Source organism: Armigeres subalbatus, unplaced genomic scaffold (genome assembly GCF_024139115.2).
Source record: "Armigeres subalbatus isolate Guangzhou_Male unplaced genomic scaffold, GZ_Asu_2 Contig245, whole genome shotgun sequence".
Classification (NCBI taxonomy): domain Eukaryota; kingdom Metazoa; phylum Arthropoda; class Insecta; order Diptera; family Culicidae; genus Armigeres; species Armigeres subalbatus.
The window spans coordinates 308,542-324,385 of record NW_026942982.1 but is presented as its reverse complement, the minus strand read 5'-3'; the positions used below and the strand labels follow the sequence as shown (position 1 = coordinate 324,385).

Genomic DNA, 15,844 nt, shown 5'->3' with positions numbered 1-15,844 from the left:
CACCACATGCATCCACAATATTATTGGGGAAAAAGGGGTACTGCGGGATTTGTGGGGAGAAAAATAAATGGGGAATAAAGGGTGAAATAGTGAAAAAATAGGTTTTGATTGTTTTTCAATAGTTGCGGGCTCCAAAAAATAGTAGTTTCTTGAGCAAAGTATCTCCAAAAAAATAAAGGAATCATTTAAGCAAATAATAATTTTTCACGGGAAAGGTCTATTGTTTCCGCTTCAAGAATAGTCAGAAGGGTACAGTGAATTTCGTCAAGGAAAGTTCGGACCGGGTTTCGGATTCGGAGAGCGTGCACGATTATTTCAAACGATTGCGAGTAGAATACGACACAGGGAGCGAGTCTACAGGTGATTACCCTTGTATGATGATCAAATCTATTACTCACATAAGTGAACCTTGTCTCCTTAATGTAGAAATTGAGGGAAAAACTGTTAAAATGGAGGCAGATAGTGGTTCAGCCGTCTCTGTGATGGGCAAAACAGAATTTTTCAACCTTTTTGTAAATTTTCCCATAAAAGCTAGTCACCGTAAGTTGGTAGTGGTGAATGGATCATCTTTAGAGATTTTTGGAGTCGCGAGGGTAAAAGTTTTGCTCAACAGAAGAGTAGCTCATATGGAGCTTGTGGTTTTGAACACTATCCACCATTTCATTCCTTTGTTAGGAAGAGATTGGTTGGACATTTTTTGTGATGGATGGAGGCAGAAACTATGTAATGTTTTCTCAATAAATGGCGCAAAGACTCGTGACGAAATAATGTTAAATGAAATAAAGGCAAAATATACTGACATGTTTTATGGTAACATTTCTAATCCCATCAGCGGGTTTGAGGCAGACTTAGCCCTTTGCGAAAAAATACAGTTTAAAAAAACATATGACGTTCCGTACCGTTTGAAGGAGAAACTTTTAAGTTTATTGGATGAAATGGAAAAAGATGGAATTATTACACCAATCAAAACTAGCCTTTGGGCTTCACCAGTGGTGGTGGTAGCTAAGAGGGATGAGTCTTTAAGACTAGTTATTGACTGTAAAGTCTCAATTAATAAGGTGTTAATACCAAACACCTATCCTTTGCCAACGGCTCAGGATCTGTTTGCCTCGTTGGAGGATTGTAAAGTATTTTGTTCCTTAGATTTATCGAATGCCTATACACAACTGAAACTTTCTGAAAACTCTAAGAAATTTGTAGTTATTAATACTATTGAGATTGCTGACAGCTCACATCGGCTGGCCCAGCTGATTCCAAACTCGATGAAAATAATAACAAATAGCCGTCAGAACAGTTAACCCAGATGGTGCAATTGTTCACGAACCTGCATTTCTAGTCACAGGGCTTCAAATTTGATGAATTTCACCAGGTGGGATGACTGAATTGAAGTTTGTTTGTTGTTGTTTTCATCGAGTTCTGCAGAAGAACCCCATTGATAATAAAATGGTTACCTGGTTTTCCATAATTTTCACACCGGGCTTAGCAACCTCTATAAAGGGACTGTATACATACAACAGGCTCCCTCAAGGAGCTTCGTCCAGCGCCGCGATCTTCCAGCAGGTAATGGACACGATTTTGAAAGATTTAGAATTTGTATTTTGCTACTTGGACGATGTGCTAATTGCTGGCAGATCTGTAGAAGAATGCCGTTCAAGATTGATGGAAGTTTTAGACCGTTTGTCAAAAGCAAACATAAAAGTAAATTTAAGCAAATGTAAGTTTTTTGTCACTAGTTTACCATATTTACGTCATATTATTTCGGACAAGGGGCTAGCACCTAACCCTGACAAAGTAGCGACAATTAAAAATGCTCAAATTCCACAGAACACAACTCAATTAAAAGCCTTCCTCGGGTTGATAAATTATTATGGAAAATTTTTAAGAAATCTCTCTTCAACTTTGAGCCCCTTTACAGATTGCTAAAAAGGACACCAAATTCGTGTGGGACAGTGCTTGTGATAAAGCGTTTAATGGTTGTAAAATCAGTTGCTTGAGGCAAATTTTTAGTTTTGTACAATCCTAAACTACCGATAGTAGTAAGTGCAGATGCATCTTCCTATGGTTGGGGGAGTAATATCCCATGTAATTGAAGGTACAGAAAGGCCTATTTGTTTTGCTTCTTTCTCGCTCAACTCAGCTCAAAAAACGTATCCGATCCTGCACCTTGAAGCTCTAGCAATCGTTTCAACCATTAAGAGATTCCATAAATTCCTGTATGGACAAAAGTTTATTGTCTATACAGACCATAAACCTCTATTGGGAATTTTGGATAAATCAGGAAGGAATACGATTTATGTAACCAGACTCCAACGCTTCGTCATGGATTTAGCGATTTACAATTTTGAGATTTGTTACAGGCCTTCAGAGAAAATGGGTAACGCTGACTTCTGCTCGAGATTTCCTTTGAATCTTGAGCTTCCCAAGCATTATGAAGTTCCCAGTGTGAATAGCTTGAATTTTCACCAGAGTTTCCAATAGAGTTTTCAACCATTGCGAAAGAAACTAAAGTTGACTCTTTCTTGCAAGAAATAATCTGGTATATAAGGCATGGCTGGCCAGAGCGAATCGATAGAAATCTCAAAGATATCTATTCTCAGCACCATGATCTTGAAGTAGTAGACGGATGTTTGCTGTTTCAAGAAAGAGTATTGGTCCCTAAAAAACTACAACAACAGGTCCTCAAGCTTCTTCACGCCAATCACATAGGATTAATTAAAATGAAGCAACTGGCTAGAAGGAGCGTATACTGGTTTGGTATAAATAAGGACCTTGAGGATCATTTGAATAACTGCAGTATTTGTCAAAGAATGGCTGTTGGACAAGGACAAAACATTACTTCAAAGTGGACTCCTACAACCCGGCCATTTAGTAGGGTTCACGCAGATTTCTTCTTTTTTGAGCGCCATACCTTTTTGTTAATCATCGATAGCTTCTCCAAATGGCTTGAAATAAAATGGATGAAACATGGTACTGATGCCGGTTATTAGACAATTTTCTAACTTTTTTGCTAGGTTTGGGCTACCGGATGTTGTAGTAACTGACAATGGCCCACCATTCAATTCTCAGCACTTTGTCTCTTTCCTTGAGAGGCAAGGAATTTGTGTTTTGAAAAGTCCCCCGTATCACCCACAGAGCAACGGGCAAGCTGAGCGGTTGGTGAGAGTGGCAAAAGATGTGTTGAAAAAGTTTTTACTGGATCAGAATATGAGACATTTAGATCTTGCTGATAAGTTAATCTTCTTCCTATTTAATTACCGGAACACATGTTTGACTGAAGGAGATTTTCCATCGGAAAGGATTTTCAAATACAAGCCGAAAACAGCGTTGGACCTAATCAATCCTAAGAGTTCATATAAGAAACAGCTAGCACAATCAATAGACGTACCTAAGTTTCAGGAACAACGTGAACCGGATCGTTTTACGACTCAGTCAGTTGTGAGGACTTACGATCCTTTTTTCGAATTTGGTAACAGGGGACAAGGTTTATTACAGAAATAATAAAATAACTAGTACCGAAAGATGGTTAGAGGCTGTGTTTATTAAAAGAGTCTCTACTAATATATTCCAGATATCGTTGGGGAGTCATCTGATCTCGGCCCACAAGGGGCAGATTAGACTGACCGGACAAGATGATCGTAAACGTAAGGTGAGACTTCGGATCATGGAGGAATCGTTGGCCGAGCGTGGAAGTGAGAGCCGAACGAAAAGGTATCGGTTGGATTCCGATGATGACCCTCCATTCCTAGGATTCCCTCCTCCGCCTCCGGCTAGAAAAGAAATGCATCCCCAGGCGCTACTAGTCGATTACCCACCTTTAAAGAAACGGAGGACAGTCTCAACAGCAATACAAAATGAAAGTGAAGTTCGACGTTCGGTGCGAACACGGAAGATTAATAAGGACAACATGTACATATATAATTAAGTGAATAGAGTGTGGTTGCAGAATTATCTGTTCAAGAATTATTATATTTTCCTAATTTCATTATATGTAAGTGAATTCAGATTTAAAGATTTCAAGAAAAACAGAAGTTTGTTCGATTATATTAGTTTCGTGAGAATTCATTAGATTTTCAAATATTTGAATTGTCGAAGTTTTAAACTCAAAGGGAAAGGTATTGTAAGATTTACAGTTCGATGTTTTGCAATTCGATCTCGAAGAACCGAACCCCTTTCGCTGAAAAACACAATAATAAACGAAGAAGAGTGTGATATGTAGTACACATGGAAATGACATAAATACTGCTAAAAATATAGAGCTCGTTCTCTTTTGAACGTCTACTGCCTAAGTAACAACACGGTTCATTTTATCTCAGAAAAGAAAACTTATACTCTCAAGATTACGTGCCATAATATCATTGTCGTCAGCGAAACCAAATAACTGGACGGACTTCGTGAAAACCGTACCTCTCGTGGCAATCCCTGCCTTCCGTATTACTCCCTCAAAAGCGATGTTGAATAGCATGCTATCTGCAGATACGAAGACCATCACCTTGCAGTAACCCTCTGTGCGTTTCAAAGGGACTCGAGAATGCCTCTGAAACTCGAACTACGCACATCACCCGATCATCAGTTTATCCGGAAATCTGTTATCATGCATTAGCTACCATAGCTGGTTCCGATCGATTGTATCATATGCGGCGATAAATAGATGATGTGTGGGCACGTTATATTCGCGGCATTTCTGCAATAACTGACGTACGGCGAACACCTGATCTGTGGTATAGAGCGTTCACCCATAAATCCCGCATGGTACACGGAAAAAACAAACATTATTCTATCAAATAATTTGTCCTTTTGAATTAAAAAGTGCTCAATTTTATTAAAAATAAAAGAAAAATTTGTATGCTCGAAAACGATATATTTATTTAAAAACTGACTTTTCACGATTTAGTGTGTTCATTTAAAAGTTGTTCTTTTCAAATAAAAATATATATCTCGGGCACTTATTCAAAAGGACGTATGTGATTTTGTAAACAAAGATTCAGACGTCGATTTGTCCGATCTGATTGCCCTCCCACGCAAACCATCACCATAGACAGATAGGGGGAGGCTTCGGCTACCTGTTAGTGGTGTTGGTTTGCGTGGGAGTGCCATCAGATCGGACAAATCGACGTTTGAATCTTTGTTTACAAAATCACATACGTCCTTTTGAATAAGTACCCGAGATATTTGTTTTGCAAGTGACAGTAACTGTTCGGAATTTCTGTTGTTGCAATCCGATCAAAGAATTCTTAAGTGTGCCATCAGCCAGGATCAGTTGCAGCAATTTGTTTGTTCTTTGCCGTGGCCATCCGAGCTAGACTTTTTGTTACCTTTATCTACAACGTGCTCGCTATCATCGCAATTAAGCCGACAGCAGAGGTAAGTTATCGAAACAATACATTTATTGGTATTTCATATATATATAAACTTTTATTTCAGGGGTGGGCACCGATTGGCTATCAACTTTTTTCCTAAAAGTTTGCTGACTTTTGCTCTAACATCTACAACTCTCTACGAAAAAGAACCAATGAAACTTATGGAAACTCATATGTGAATATGTACGTTATGTGGAAGATATTGATTTGAAAAATGTATTGGAGGTAACCACTTTCCCTTCGATGGGACTCGAACCCATGACCCTACAGTACGCTAGACTGGTGCTTTAACCTACTAAGCTACGAAGGACCTCCGTCGGCCTTCGCAACCTAGCAACTACTGCACGAGCTCGAGATTCCCAAATTGGACGCATAGTCAAATCACTCGCAATCCATTTCTCAAGCCAACACTACCACATGTGTATAGTACACGTTCACATTAGAGGAGCGTGAGTATTTAGAATGTCTGGCGGCTGTACACATTCTTCATCAGCAACTGTACTGATCAAGTGAGGTTGTGTAAGCATTTGCCAGTCGGTCGTCAAGCTCAGACGCGGCCGCAGTGCGTAGGCAAGAGCACGCAACTCAGGTTCAGTTCAATCAAAGTTAATTGCCTATTTCCGGGGATTAAACAACCCGACTTGGACGTTAATTTACAATGTTATGGAAACTCATATGTGAATATGTACGTTATGTGGAAGATATTGATTTGAAAAATGTATTGGAGGTAACCACTTTCCCTTCGATGGGACTCGAACCCATGACCCTACAGTACGCTAGACTGGTGCTTTAACCTACTAAGCTACGAAGGACCTCCGTCGGCCTTCGCAACCTAGCGGCTACTGAACGAGCTCGAGATTCCCAAATTGGACGCATAGTCAAATCACTCGCAATCCATTTCTCAAGCCAACACTACCACATGTGTATAGTACACGTTCACATTAGAGGAGCGTGAGTATTTAGAATGTCTCCAATTGGTTCACTTTTGGTTCACATTCGTCACATTCAGTTCCAAGCACCTTTACGGAACAGGGTTTACTAAATCTGAAGAGATCTGAAGTCACTCAGTATCTATAGTTGGCCAGGCCGTATGTAAATAAAAATGACGAAATTTAGAAACCGTCATTTTCCAGGATACTTTCAAGTATCCATAAAATAGTATAACATAAAATTATTTTTCAAAACACTGCTATAATATATTTATTTATACGCTATTAAATTTTATTTCCTCGATTCGCCCCTGCGCGCATGCTGGAGCTTTTATATTATTTTGTTTTGTTTACATCGAATCTGAAGGCTCTGATGTTGAATCTGATTGTTCATTAATTTTCATCATTCATTCTGCGATTCTACGGTGCTTTACATTCTCAGCTTCACACCAACATAACGGTTGTAGTTGTAAACAAATACGTTCGGTACCGTTGTTTGCGATCGTAGCGAGAGTCGAGTGTTTTCCGTATTATTCAATGTGTTGGTGGCTGCATGCGGTACGTGACTTCAAGTTCAGTGTGTTATCTTGTTTGCGTGTTTGCTAGGCGTGGTGGTGTGGTTTTTCGGTTCTCTATTTCAATCAGCGGTATTTTTTTCCGGCGACTTTCCAACAACCATCGTGCGACTATCAAGTGTCAGTTCCTATCCTTGCCTTGGTAGTGGTCTCTCTCAGCAGCGGTGAGCAGACCGTCCGGCGAAATTGTGTTAATTATTAGTAATTCATATTTGTCCGTTTTCGGGTGAAAAGTTAGTCAGCGGTCGGGTACAACAGTTGCCAGGCAAAACACTTCTATACCATTGAAAACGGAACGCTGCTTCAATATTATCCGTCGCGGTAGTCCAAAACTTTTTACGGTTTCCCGAAGGCTGTGAGTCGTTCCTAAAAGAATCAAGTGACCACGAAAATGGGTCAGCACGTGTCCCGGACGGACTTCGAGTGGACTTACACCGAGGAACCGCACGCCAGTCGAAGAAAAATAATCCTGCAAAAGTACCCACAAATCAAAAAGCTTTTTGGATATGATCCGCGATTCAAGTGGGTGGCTAGTGGCATGGTTCTGGCCCAGTTTGCAATGTTGTTTGTGGTGAAGGATCAGTCGTGGAAGATGATTATGCTGCTGGCATATTGCGTCGGAGGAGTGATAAATCATTCGCTTGCACTGGCCTGCCATGAGATTGCTCACAATTTAGCATTCGGACATGCGAGGCCCATGGCAAACCGACTGTTTGGATTTTTTTGCAATCTCCCGATCGGCCTGCCCATGTCGATTAGTTTCAAGAAGTATCATCTGGAACACCATCGGTATCAGGGGGACGAAGTGATCGACACGGATTTACCGACTCTGCTGGAGGCGAAACTCTTTTGCAATACATTTGGAAAGCTCCTTTGGGTTATCATGCAGCCACTATTCTACATGTTCCGGCCGCTGGTTGTCAACCCGAAACCACCGCAAAAGCTGGAGATTGTGAATGCTATCATACAGTTGATATTCAACGCTATAGTGGTGTACTTCTTCGGTTGGAAGGTGATGGTGTATCTGGTGGTGGGTTCGCTGATGGCTATGGGTCTACATCCGGTAGCGGGACACTTCATTTCCGAGCACTACATGTTTGCCAAGGGATTCGAAACCTATTCCTATTATGGACCACTGAACTGGATTACGTTCAACGTGGGTTACCACAACGAGCATCACGACTTCCCGGCCGTTCCAGGTCGGTATCTGCCGGAAGTGAAACGAATCGCGCCAGAGTTCTACGATACTATCCCTCAGCACGATTCGTGGAGTAGAGTGCTGTACGACTTCGTCACCGATCCCGCCATAGGACCGTACGCGCGAATCAAGAGAAAGGCGAGGGGACTGGATTCCTAGACGCGCCTGCCGAAGCTTTGACGGGGTAAGTCTATCTTAGTGATAAGGCAAATATCATACATCATACTATTAAGCATTGCCGTGATTTTTTTTATTGTTTTCGGGCTTTGCAAGTCGATAAATTGCTGCCAATACTAGAAGATTCAATTGATGTCATTGGAAAATTAAAGATAACCTTTTTCTGCAAAAAAGCGACTTTATCACCTTATATATGTCCTGTTCTTTCTTAACATTATTTAATTAAACACCGTGAAGGGCGGTTCATTGAAAAAGTCCCCTTCCCTATGTATTGAAATGTAGGGTTTGTTTTGTGAGAAAAAAAATCATAATGAACACAAAGCCTTTCGATGTGTTTCGTCATACCAGAAAAATAAAAAGATGATAAAAGCCTATCTTTTCTGGTTGGTGGGTTCATACTGGCTATGGCTCCGAATATACTGATTTTTGATTTGGGCATAAACGATTTTTAAATCAGTTTGAAGCAGTTTATAAACAAACAGAGAAAGTACTCGGACAATTTGACTTTGTCAGATTTATTAGTTTGAGAACTACAATAGCATTCTTTGAAATCGATAATGTTAATGTTAGTTTATAAACTCATGTACGCCCGGATTGCAAACCACTCCAGGTGTTATCATGTGATTCACTGTTTGGACAAGATTCAGTCGTCTAGTCGTCGGCAAAAGTGTGCGGGTGATGGAGTATAAGTGTTTGTTCTGCCATGTCGTGTAATATTCCCAATGATATTCACAATTGACTGCAACGACCATTGGGACGGTTATCTTTTCTGCACGCTTTTGGTAGCTGGAGTTGCCGATCTGTACATGTAGGCATAAATAGCTTATTTGACAGAGTAGATAATTCTGCATTCAAAGTGCCATTCTGATTAATTGTAGCTACTCACGGAACGACGATACATTTATTATATATAATGAGACGTTGTAGGCTGTAACATTTCAGTTTGCTTTTATTTTTGAACATGTTTATGACAAAGAGATTGTCCTCACTGTTGAAGGGAACAACTGCAGGTTTGGGCAATAAATCCTCACAACAAGAGATTTTCCTAACTCGATTACATTAGACTATGGTCTTCTACTGTGTATGTATTTAAAAGGTATGCCTTAATCGTTGTCTTGAACAATTATCAGTTAGATGTAGATGTGCGGAAGAAAAACAATCAATATCAATGTCAGTTTCATAACAAACTATGATTCATCATTTGAAAACAATACGATTTATATCTTATCATGTTAGTTGCAGATGATATTTAACGAAATCCCCTATAGGTAGGAACAATGACAAATCTCTAACCTATTAAGTAAGGTTGTTTTTTTCTTGGATTTTTTCAGAGACAATTACATTGATTACATTCTTCAACGACTTTGCATTACAACCAGTGATGAATGTCAAGAAAATTTCAAGGGATATGCTATTATGTACTGATATGCTTATAACTTTTTTTTTTTCAAAAGTTATTTATAATTCGGATATTTTGGTTAACATGTGATGTTCCCGTTACGCTGGGAAATGGATACTCTGAAGTAGTGCGTAACGGTGTAAATCCGGTCATATCGCCAGGCTCGGTTAAACACTGAAACTGACAATATGACGTCCCTAACCCCGAATCCCAAGGTGTCAGGCGATCCGTGCCGAGGGGATGAATGGCCTGGGGGGTGAAACAATTAGCCAGGCAGTTAACGGAGCCTGTAATGCTGGGTAGACACCTTTTTTCGTGGTGCATTACGGAGAAAGATCTACCACAATGGAGTCAATGGAGTAAATTATAAAAACGTAACTCAATCTTAGGCTGGTTTTAAAGCCGATGACATGAATCTCAAAGCTCCAAAGCGCTGATTAATTAGGAAAGAAGCGGATACGAATTTGGTGGATCTGCTGAACCCTCTGACTGATTAGAGCTCTGTGTAAAGGTGAGATTCAGAAATGCCAAACGCAATGAAATCAGATCTCTGTACAAAAACGAATCCGGAACTCATAAGAAGACGCAAAAATATGTTTGAACTGCAGTACCGATGCATGGTCAAAATCAGTATTATCCCACTTATTGTTGAGCCGAAACTGATTGAGGGGCGCGCCTTTGAGAGTTGGTATAAGCCGTTTCTGGAAGGGTATAAATAGCGGTACCTTAATCTAAAGAGGCCTTACATTAAGCTTGAGAATATATCTGAATAAAAAACGACTACTTCATTTCTTCTCAATAGAAATGGAGCAGAAAGACATGCACTAAACAAATGACACGGGTATACTACAAATGTTCAATGAAATGGACGCAGTGGTTCATCCCGAATAAAAAAAACATGTGATGTTTAAAGTGGTCCCCAGGATGCTTACTATGAAGGGCCGCAAAGACGTTTTAAGCTGTTGAAGCGGGCCGCAGTATATTTGCAAGATTTGTAGCGGACTTGACATAAGAAAATGTTGTCGGCTCAGTTGACAGAAAATATTCTATGCTTTAAAAAAAAAAAATCATGTGGCAACTAATTCTGTAATTTTGATCTCATGGTTTTCATACTTGTTGTTCGTAGCAAATAACAAAGGAATTCTTAAAAACACTATAAGCACCATCCGCTCGATGTTCGAAACAAAATTCGTTTTAGTTTCTAAACAGAATCTGTCTGGAATTCTGAACAGAATCCGTTTGGCATTCTAAACAGAATCCGTTTGAGATTCTAAAAAAAAATCGTTCGGGAATCTGAGCAGAATCCGATCAGAATTTTAAACAGAATCAGTTTGGAATTCTATTCGCGATTCTGAACAGAATTCCGGTCGAAATTCGGGGCAGTATCTTTCGGAATTTGTATGAGATTTTCAATAGAGTCGGCTTAGAATTCTGTTTGATATTCTGAAAAAAAAAATCGATTGAAGGTTCTGAACAGAATCTGTTTGCGATTCTAAAAAGAATTCGAATGATGTTCTGAACAGAAACCATTTCTGATAGTCTGGAGTTACTGATAATCCACTGAATTTCAGTTCAATTTTTCCCAAACCTAACTTATTTTCAGAAATTAAAACATTCTTTTTACGGAGCAGTGTATTACAACATTATTTTTACCTGTAGTTCAATCTTCAGTTCCTTTAAATCTGAGATAAAATACAAATTTGCTATTATCATAACCCGGGTCAATAACATCGAAGTATATTTGCTGTCGACCTGCATATCATCCATGTATGAATTTTATGAACCGTAATGATAAAACTAATCTAAATTCATAAATCTTGCTTCAACCTCATAGTGATGTGAACTTGACAGGTTCCCGAATACACCGAGTTATTGGAGCTTTTTCTGTCATATAATGCTTATCAATGGGCCACACGTAGTGTATTCTCAAAAAACCTTCGCGGGTCGCAGGAAAAGGATTGGAGGGCCACATGTGGCCCGCGGGCCGCACTTTGGTGATCACTGGTCCCTTTCAGGCCCAAATTTTTCCAAGCAATACCATACAGTAAATTTGATGTATTCCGTTTGCTTTGGTGCTCAATAATGTAGAAACGGCTAAATATGTTGATAGATGTGGAGTATTTGATATTTAATGAGTAAAATATCGTTAGAGTGTACCGTTGGTCGTTGACGGATAAATGAACACATTCATTCTGCAGTCATCGAAACCGACATGATTGTGTAAACCAGTGCCTACTTGGACACGACTCCTCCTCTTTCATCGGCTGCTCCTTCTACCAGACGGACGTGACAAACGGACTCCGCGTGTGGTGAAAAACTTACAGCTAGGCTTCAGCCGAAACCAGCTATTTGAGTTTCCACATTGGCGATCCTGCCAGGTTTTATTGCAATGTGTTGCAATAAAATAAAGGAATAAGAAGCAGTCGGAAAATTATTCGGCACGCTGACCTGGTGAGTAAATTTTCTAAAAAATTATTAAAATTGTGACTGCGGTTGTGTAGTCGGAGGTAAAAATGGGTAACTTACCGAAATCAATGAAAGTGGAATGAAAGTTTCCAAGAGAGTCGCGGTGCGGGACGCACTTGTTAAAATAAAGAATTGTCAACAACACGGGACGGTTGGTTGAAATTCTTTAAGCCTACGGTGCGGGATGCACTAGATTAGAAGAAGAATTGTCAACAACACGGGACGGTTGGGTTGGTTGAAATTCTGTCAGTACTCATTGCGGGACGCACTTTACTAGATAAAGAATTGTCAACGACACGGGACGGTTGGTTGAAATTCTGTATGTTTACAGTGCGGGACGCGCTTCCTTGGATGGTTAGTTAAAAATTTGTAAGCTCATGGTGCAGGATGCACTTGACGTGAAGTGACTGATGAAGACCAAGATCTCGGGATGTTGAAATTCATTACAAAATCGGAAAATGTCACGAACAGGATTGAGAATATTGACAATGACACGGAATGTATAATTGAATTTCGGAAAAAAAAACACAGACGCACATTATTTGATACAGAATTGAGCATGAGGTTGAACGTCTGCGGAGTATCTCCGTTATTTCTAAATAAGTTATAGTTACACAGAGAACCAAGAGAAGATGCTTGAGACTAACATCATCCCTAAATGTAAAAAAACTGGTGACTTAAAATATGTACTAGTTCCTGCTGTGTTCGAATGCAGGTCAATAAGGAATTGGATAGATACGTGTTGACGAGATTCTCGCTTTGATAGAAGCCGAATAATTATCTGAAATACCTCGAGAATTTGTTGGATATATGAGAAAGGGAGTGCGGTTCGTTTTTGGTAAACAGTATGCCGAATGTAGCTTGTTTTTCGAGGCTAAACAAAAAAAGCCATTCGAGGAATTTGTCTAACGACCGCACAAAGCAGTACAAATATACCGAATTCCGCGAAGTTTCTGCGTGCTGTACAAAACATTATCAATCGTTCGGAGTACATAAAATGAGGATGCAAAAAAAAATCGATTTTGAGACGAACAAGATATAATCTAGAACTGATAACGCATGGCGATAGGTAGAAAGTTCAATATTTCATAATTGGATTACAGGCGATATGGACTCTGTCAATCACAAAATATTTAGTTTGCATCTCGGTTTGAATATTTAAACCAATTCTGTAAAATCATTATGAAGTGTATAAAAAACTTGTTAGTTGCTTTTTGTAGCTCTTTGGAGAAAATTGATTTGTTGACAAATTTGTGAAATCATTCATTTTTGGAAGCTTGAGTGCAATGCTTTCCTGCTAGATTCGCGAGGGACTTGACTCACACACTCGCTAGCACATGTGGACTCTATGAGTATAGAGATTTGATTTAGTTTTGACCAGCACAGCAAAGAATGAGAAGCATTATGACGGCATTATGAATGCGTTATGGATATATGTAAATTCATAAGTCACCACGAGTCACAGATATAAATTCTATTGAAAGCAGCGAAGAAACGGCGAGTTCAATCTTGTTAAGAAAATCTCAAACGGGGAAATGTCCAACTCACACAAGTTTTGCGTATAGTTACTGTTGCTCTCGCCTACGACATCGCTGAAACTGAAGCTGATAATCGGTGGGGACACCACCGAAGTAGCTTCTTTTGCTCCAAAGACCACCACCGTTGTCGGTTGCTTCTAGCAATGAGCGGTCGCTAGAGAGAAGAATAAAATAGTGTCCTCTTCTTTCATGCTCATTTGCTGACGTGTGCACCGATTAGAATGCCGTGATGGTATGATCGAGCTAGTGACAAACGCGGTGTCATTATCATCAATAGACATAGCCCGTTGTCATCATTGAAAAGCAATATGAAAAACAAATAGTGCTCGAGACGATTTGCCTATGGACTAAACAATAGGATGTCAGTAGCCTGGGTATGATGCGTCACCCATATTTATTGATTTCTGTGAATACAATACTTTGCTTTTAAAACAATGTGCTCTATTGAGACAAGTTTTTGGGGTCCTATCCTGGAAATAAAGCGTATATTTATAAGCTTTGGTATGACGGCGAATGTGAGCGGACTATGATTTTGTTGGGAAACCATTCACCACCACTGGCACTGAATAGATTTTTTTAACTATTTTTTTTATGGGAGAAGAAGTGGGATGTGGAGTGTTTGATATTTAATGAGTAAAATATCGTTAGAGTGTACCGTTGGTCGTTGACGGATAAATGAACACATTCATACTGCAGTCATCGAAACCGACATGATTGTGTAAACCAGTGCCTACTTGGACACGACTCCTCCTCTTTCATCGGCTGCTCCTTCTACCAGACGGACGTGACAAACGGACTCCGCGTGTGGTGAAAAACCTACAGCTAGGCTTCAGCCGAAACCAGCTATTTGAGTTTCCACAAGGATGTGCTAGGTCATCCAAATTGTCCTTGAGTTCAGAACATGGAATCTACTTTTGAATCAGATGCATTTTTTGTAATACAAAGATGCGATATGAAGTTAACTATATACATCTTGCCTTCTGAAAACCCAATAGACATCGTAAGATAGTTTTGAGATATTTTGGGTCATCCAAATTGTCCTTGAGTACAGGACTTCGAATCTACTCTTGAATCAGATGCATTTTTTGTAATACAAAGATGCGATATGAAGTAATCTTGCCTTCTGAAAACCCAAATTTCAATTTATTTTCAGTTCATCAATCTTACCAGAAAACCCGATACACATACCGATCATTGTATCGTTCAGGACGCTTGATGGTATTTCGTAGATGTAGTAAATAGAGCAATAATCCCTCATAGCAATGTTAACTTACCTGTAAATAGCTGTAAATATAAGTAATGAAAAAAAAGGAAAATAAAAAAATCCAAAAAAAAACAACAAACCACTGTTATTCGGGTAAGTTAACATTGCTATTAGGGATTATTGCTCTATGTACTACACATATCACAACTTGGAATGCCGATTAAATCTGTTTTACAAGCATAGGTCCTAAGCTAAGAGCTCGAAGTTAATCTGGAAGACCCAGATCATCTCGTAACCATTTTATGATAAGAAAATTATTTTGAGCTTTTTAGTGGAATGTTTTCACTTGTCATAAGACGAGTTTATACAATCCCATTGAATTCCACCACTTAATTGTATCTTGACAGATACGAGACACTGAAGACGGCCTTACTGTTGAGGTCGAAATACGTATCTGTCAAGATACAATTAAGTGGTGGAATTCAATGGGATTGTATAAACTCGTCTTATGGCATTTTATGATGTCTGTCCCAGAAAATGGAATGAGTGTAATTTATTACCCATTGCCACTTAGTATTGTAACCTGTTGTTGCAACTGTAGATCCCAAGCTCCAAACTCAAGGAAAGTTTGAAAGACATAGAACATCTCGAAATCATTGTATGATGTATTTGACCTTCCAGAAGGTGAAAGAAGTTTAGTTGATACTTATAATAGCGAAAAAATCCGTAGTCACAACTGTGAATCTCATGTTTTGAACTCAAGGATAGCTTAGATGACCCAGAACAATTCGCAGCCATGTTATGATGATATCTGTTGACCTTCCAGCAGATAAAATTGGTAAAATGATTACACATCACAACTCAGTATAGCGACATACCCACTTGGTACAACTGTAGATTTTAAGTTCAGAATTCAAGGACAGTTTGCATAACCCAGAATATCTTAAAACTCTCTTACGATATCTCTTGGCCTCCCAAGAGGAGTAATGGATATAAGTGAA

The 15,844-nt window shown here is 39.4% G+C and overlaps 1 protein-coding gene across 1 annotated transcript in view; it reads left to right on the top strand.

Annotated features, from left to right (window-relative positions):
* Positions 1-6,858: 6,858 nt before the first annotated feature.
* The window catches only part of LOC134203815 (sphingolipid delta(4)-desaturase DES1-like), a 28,105-nt gene continuing 19,119 nt past the window's right edge, over positions 6,859-15,844 (top strand). The window contains exon 1 of the mRNA XM_062678662.1: positions 6,859-8,243. Within this exon, the coding sequence (XP_062534646.1) occupies positions 7,253-8,218 (966 nt within the window). The 5' untranslated portion in view covers positions 6,859-7,252 and the 3' untranslated portion in view covers positions 8,219-8,243. The remainder of the gene's footprint in view (positions 8,244-15,844) is intronic.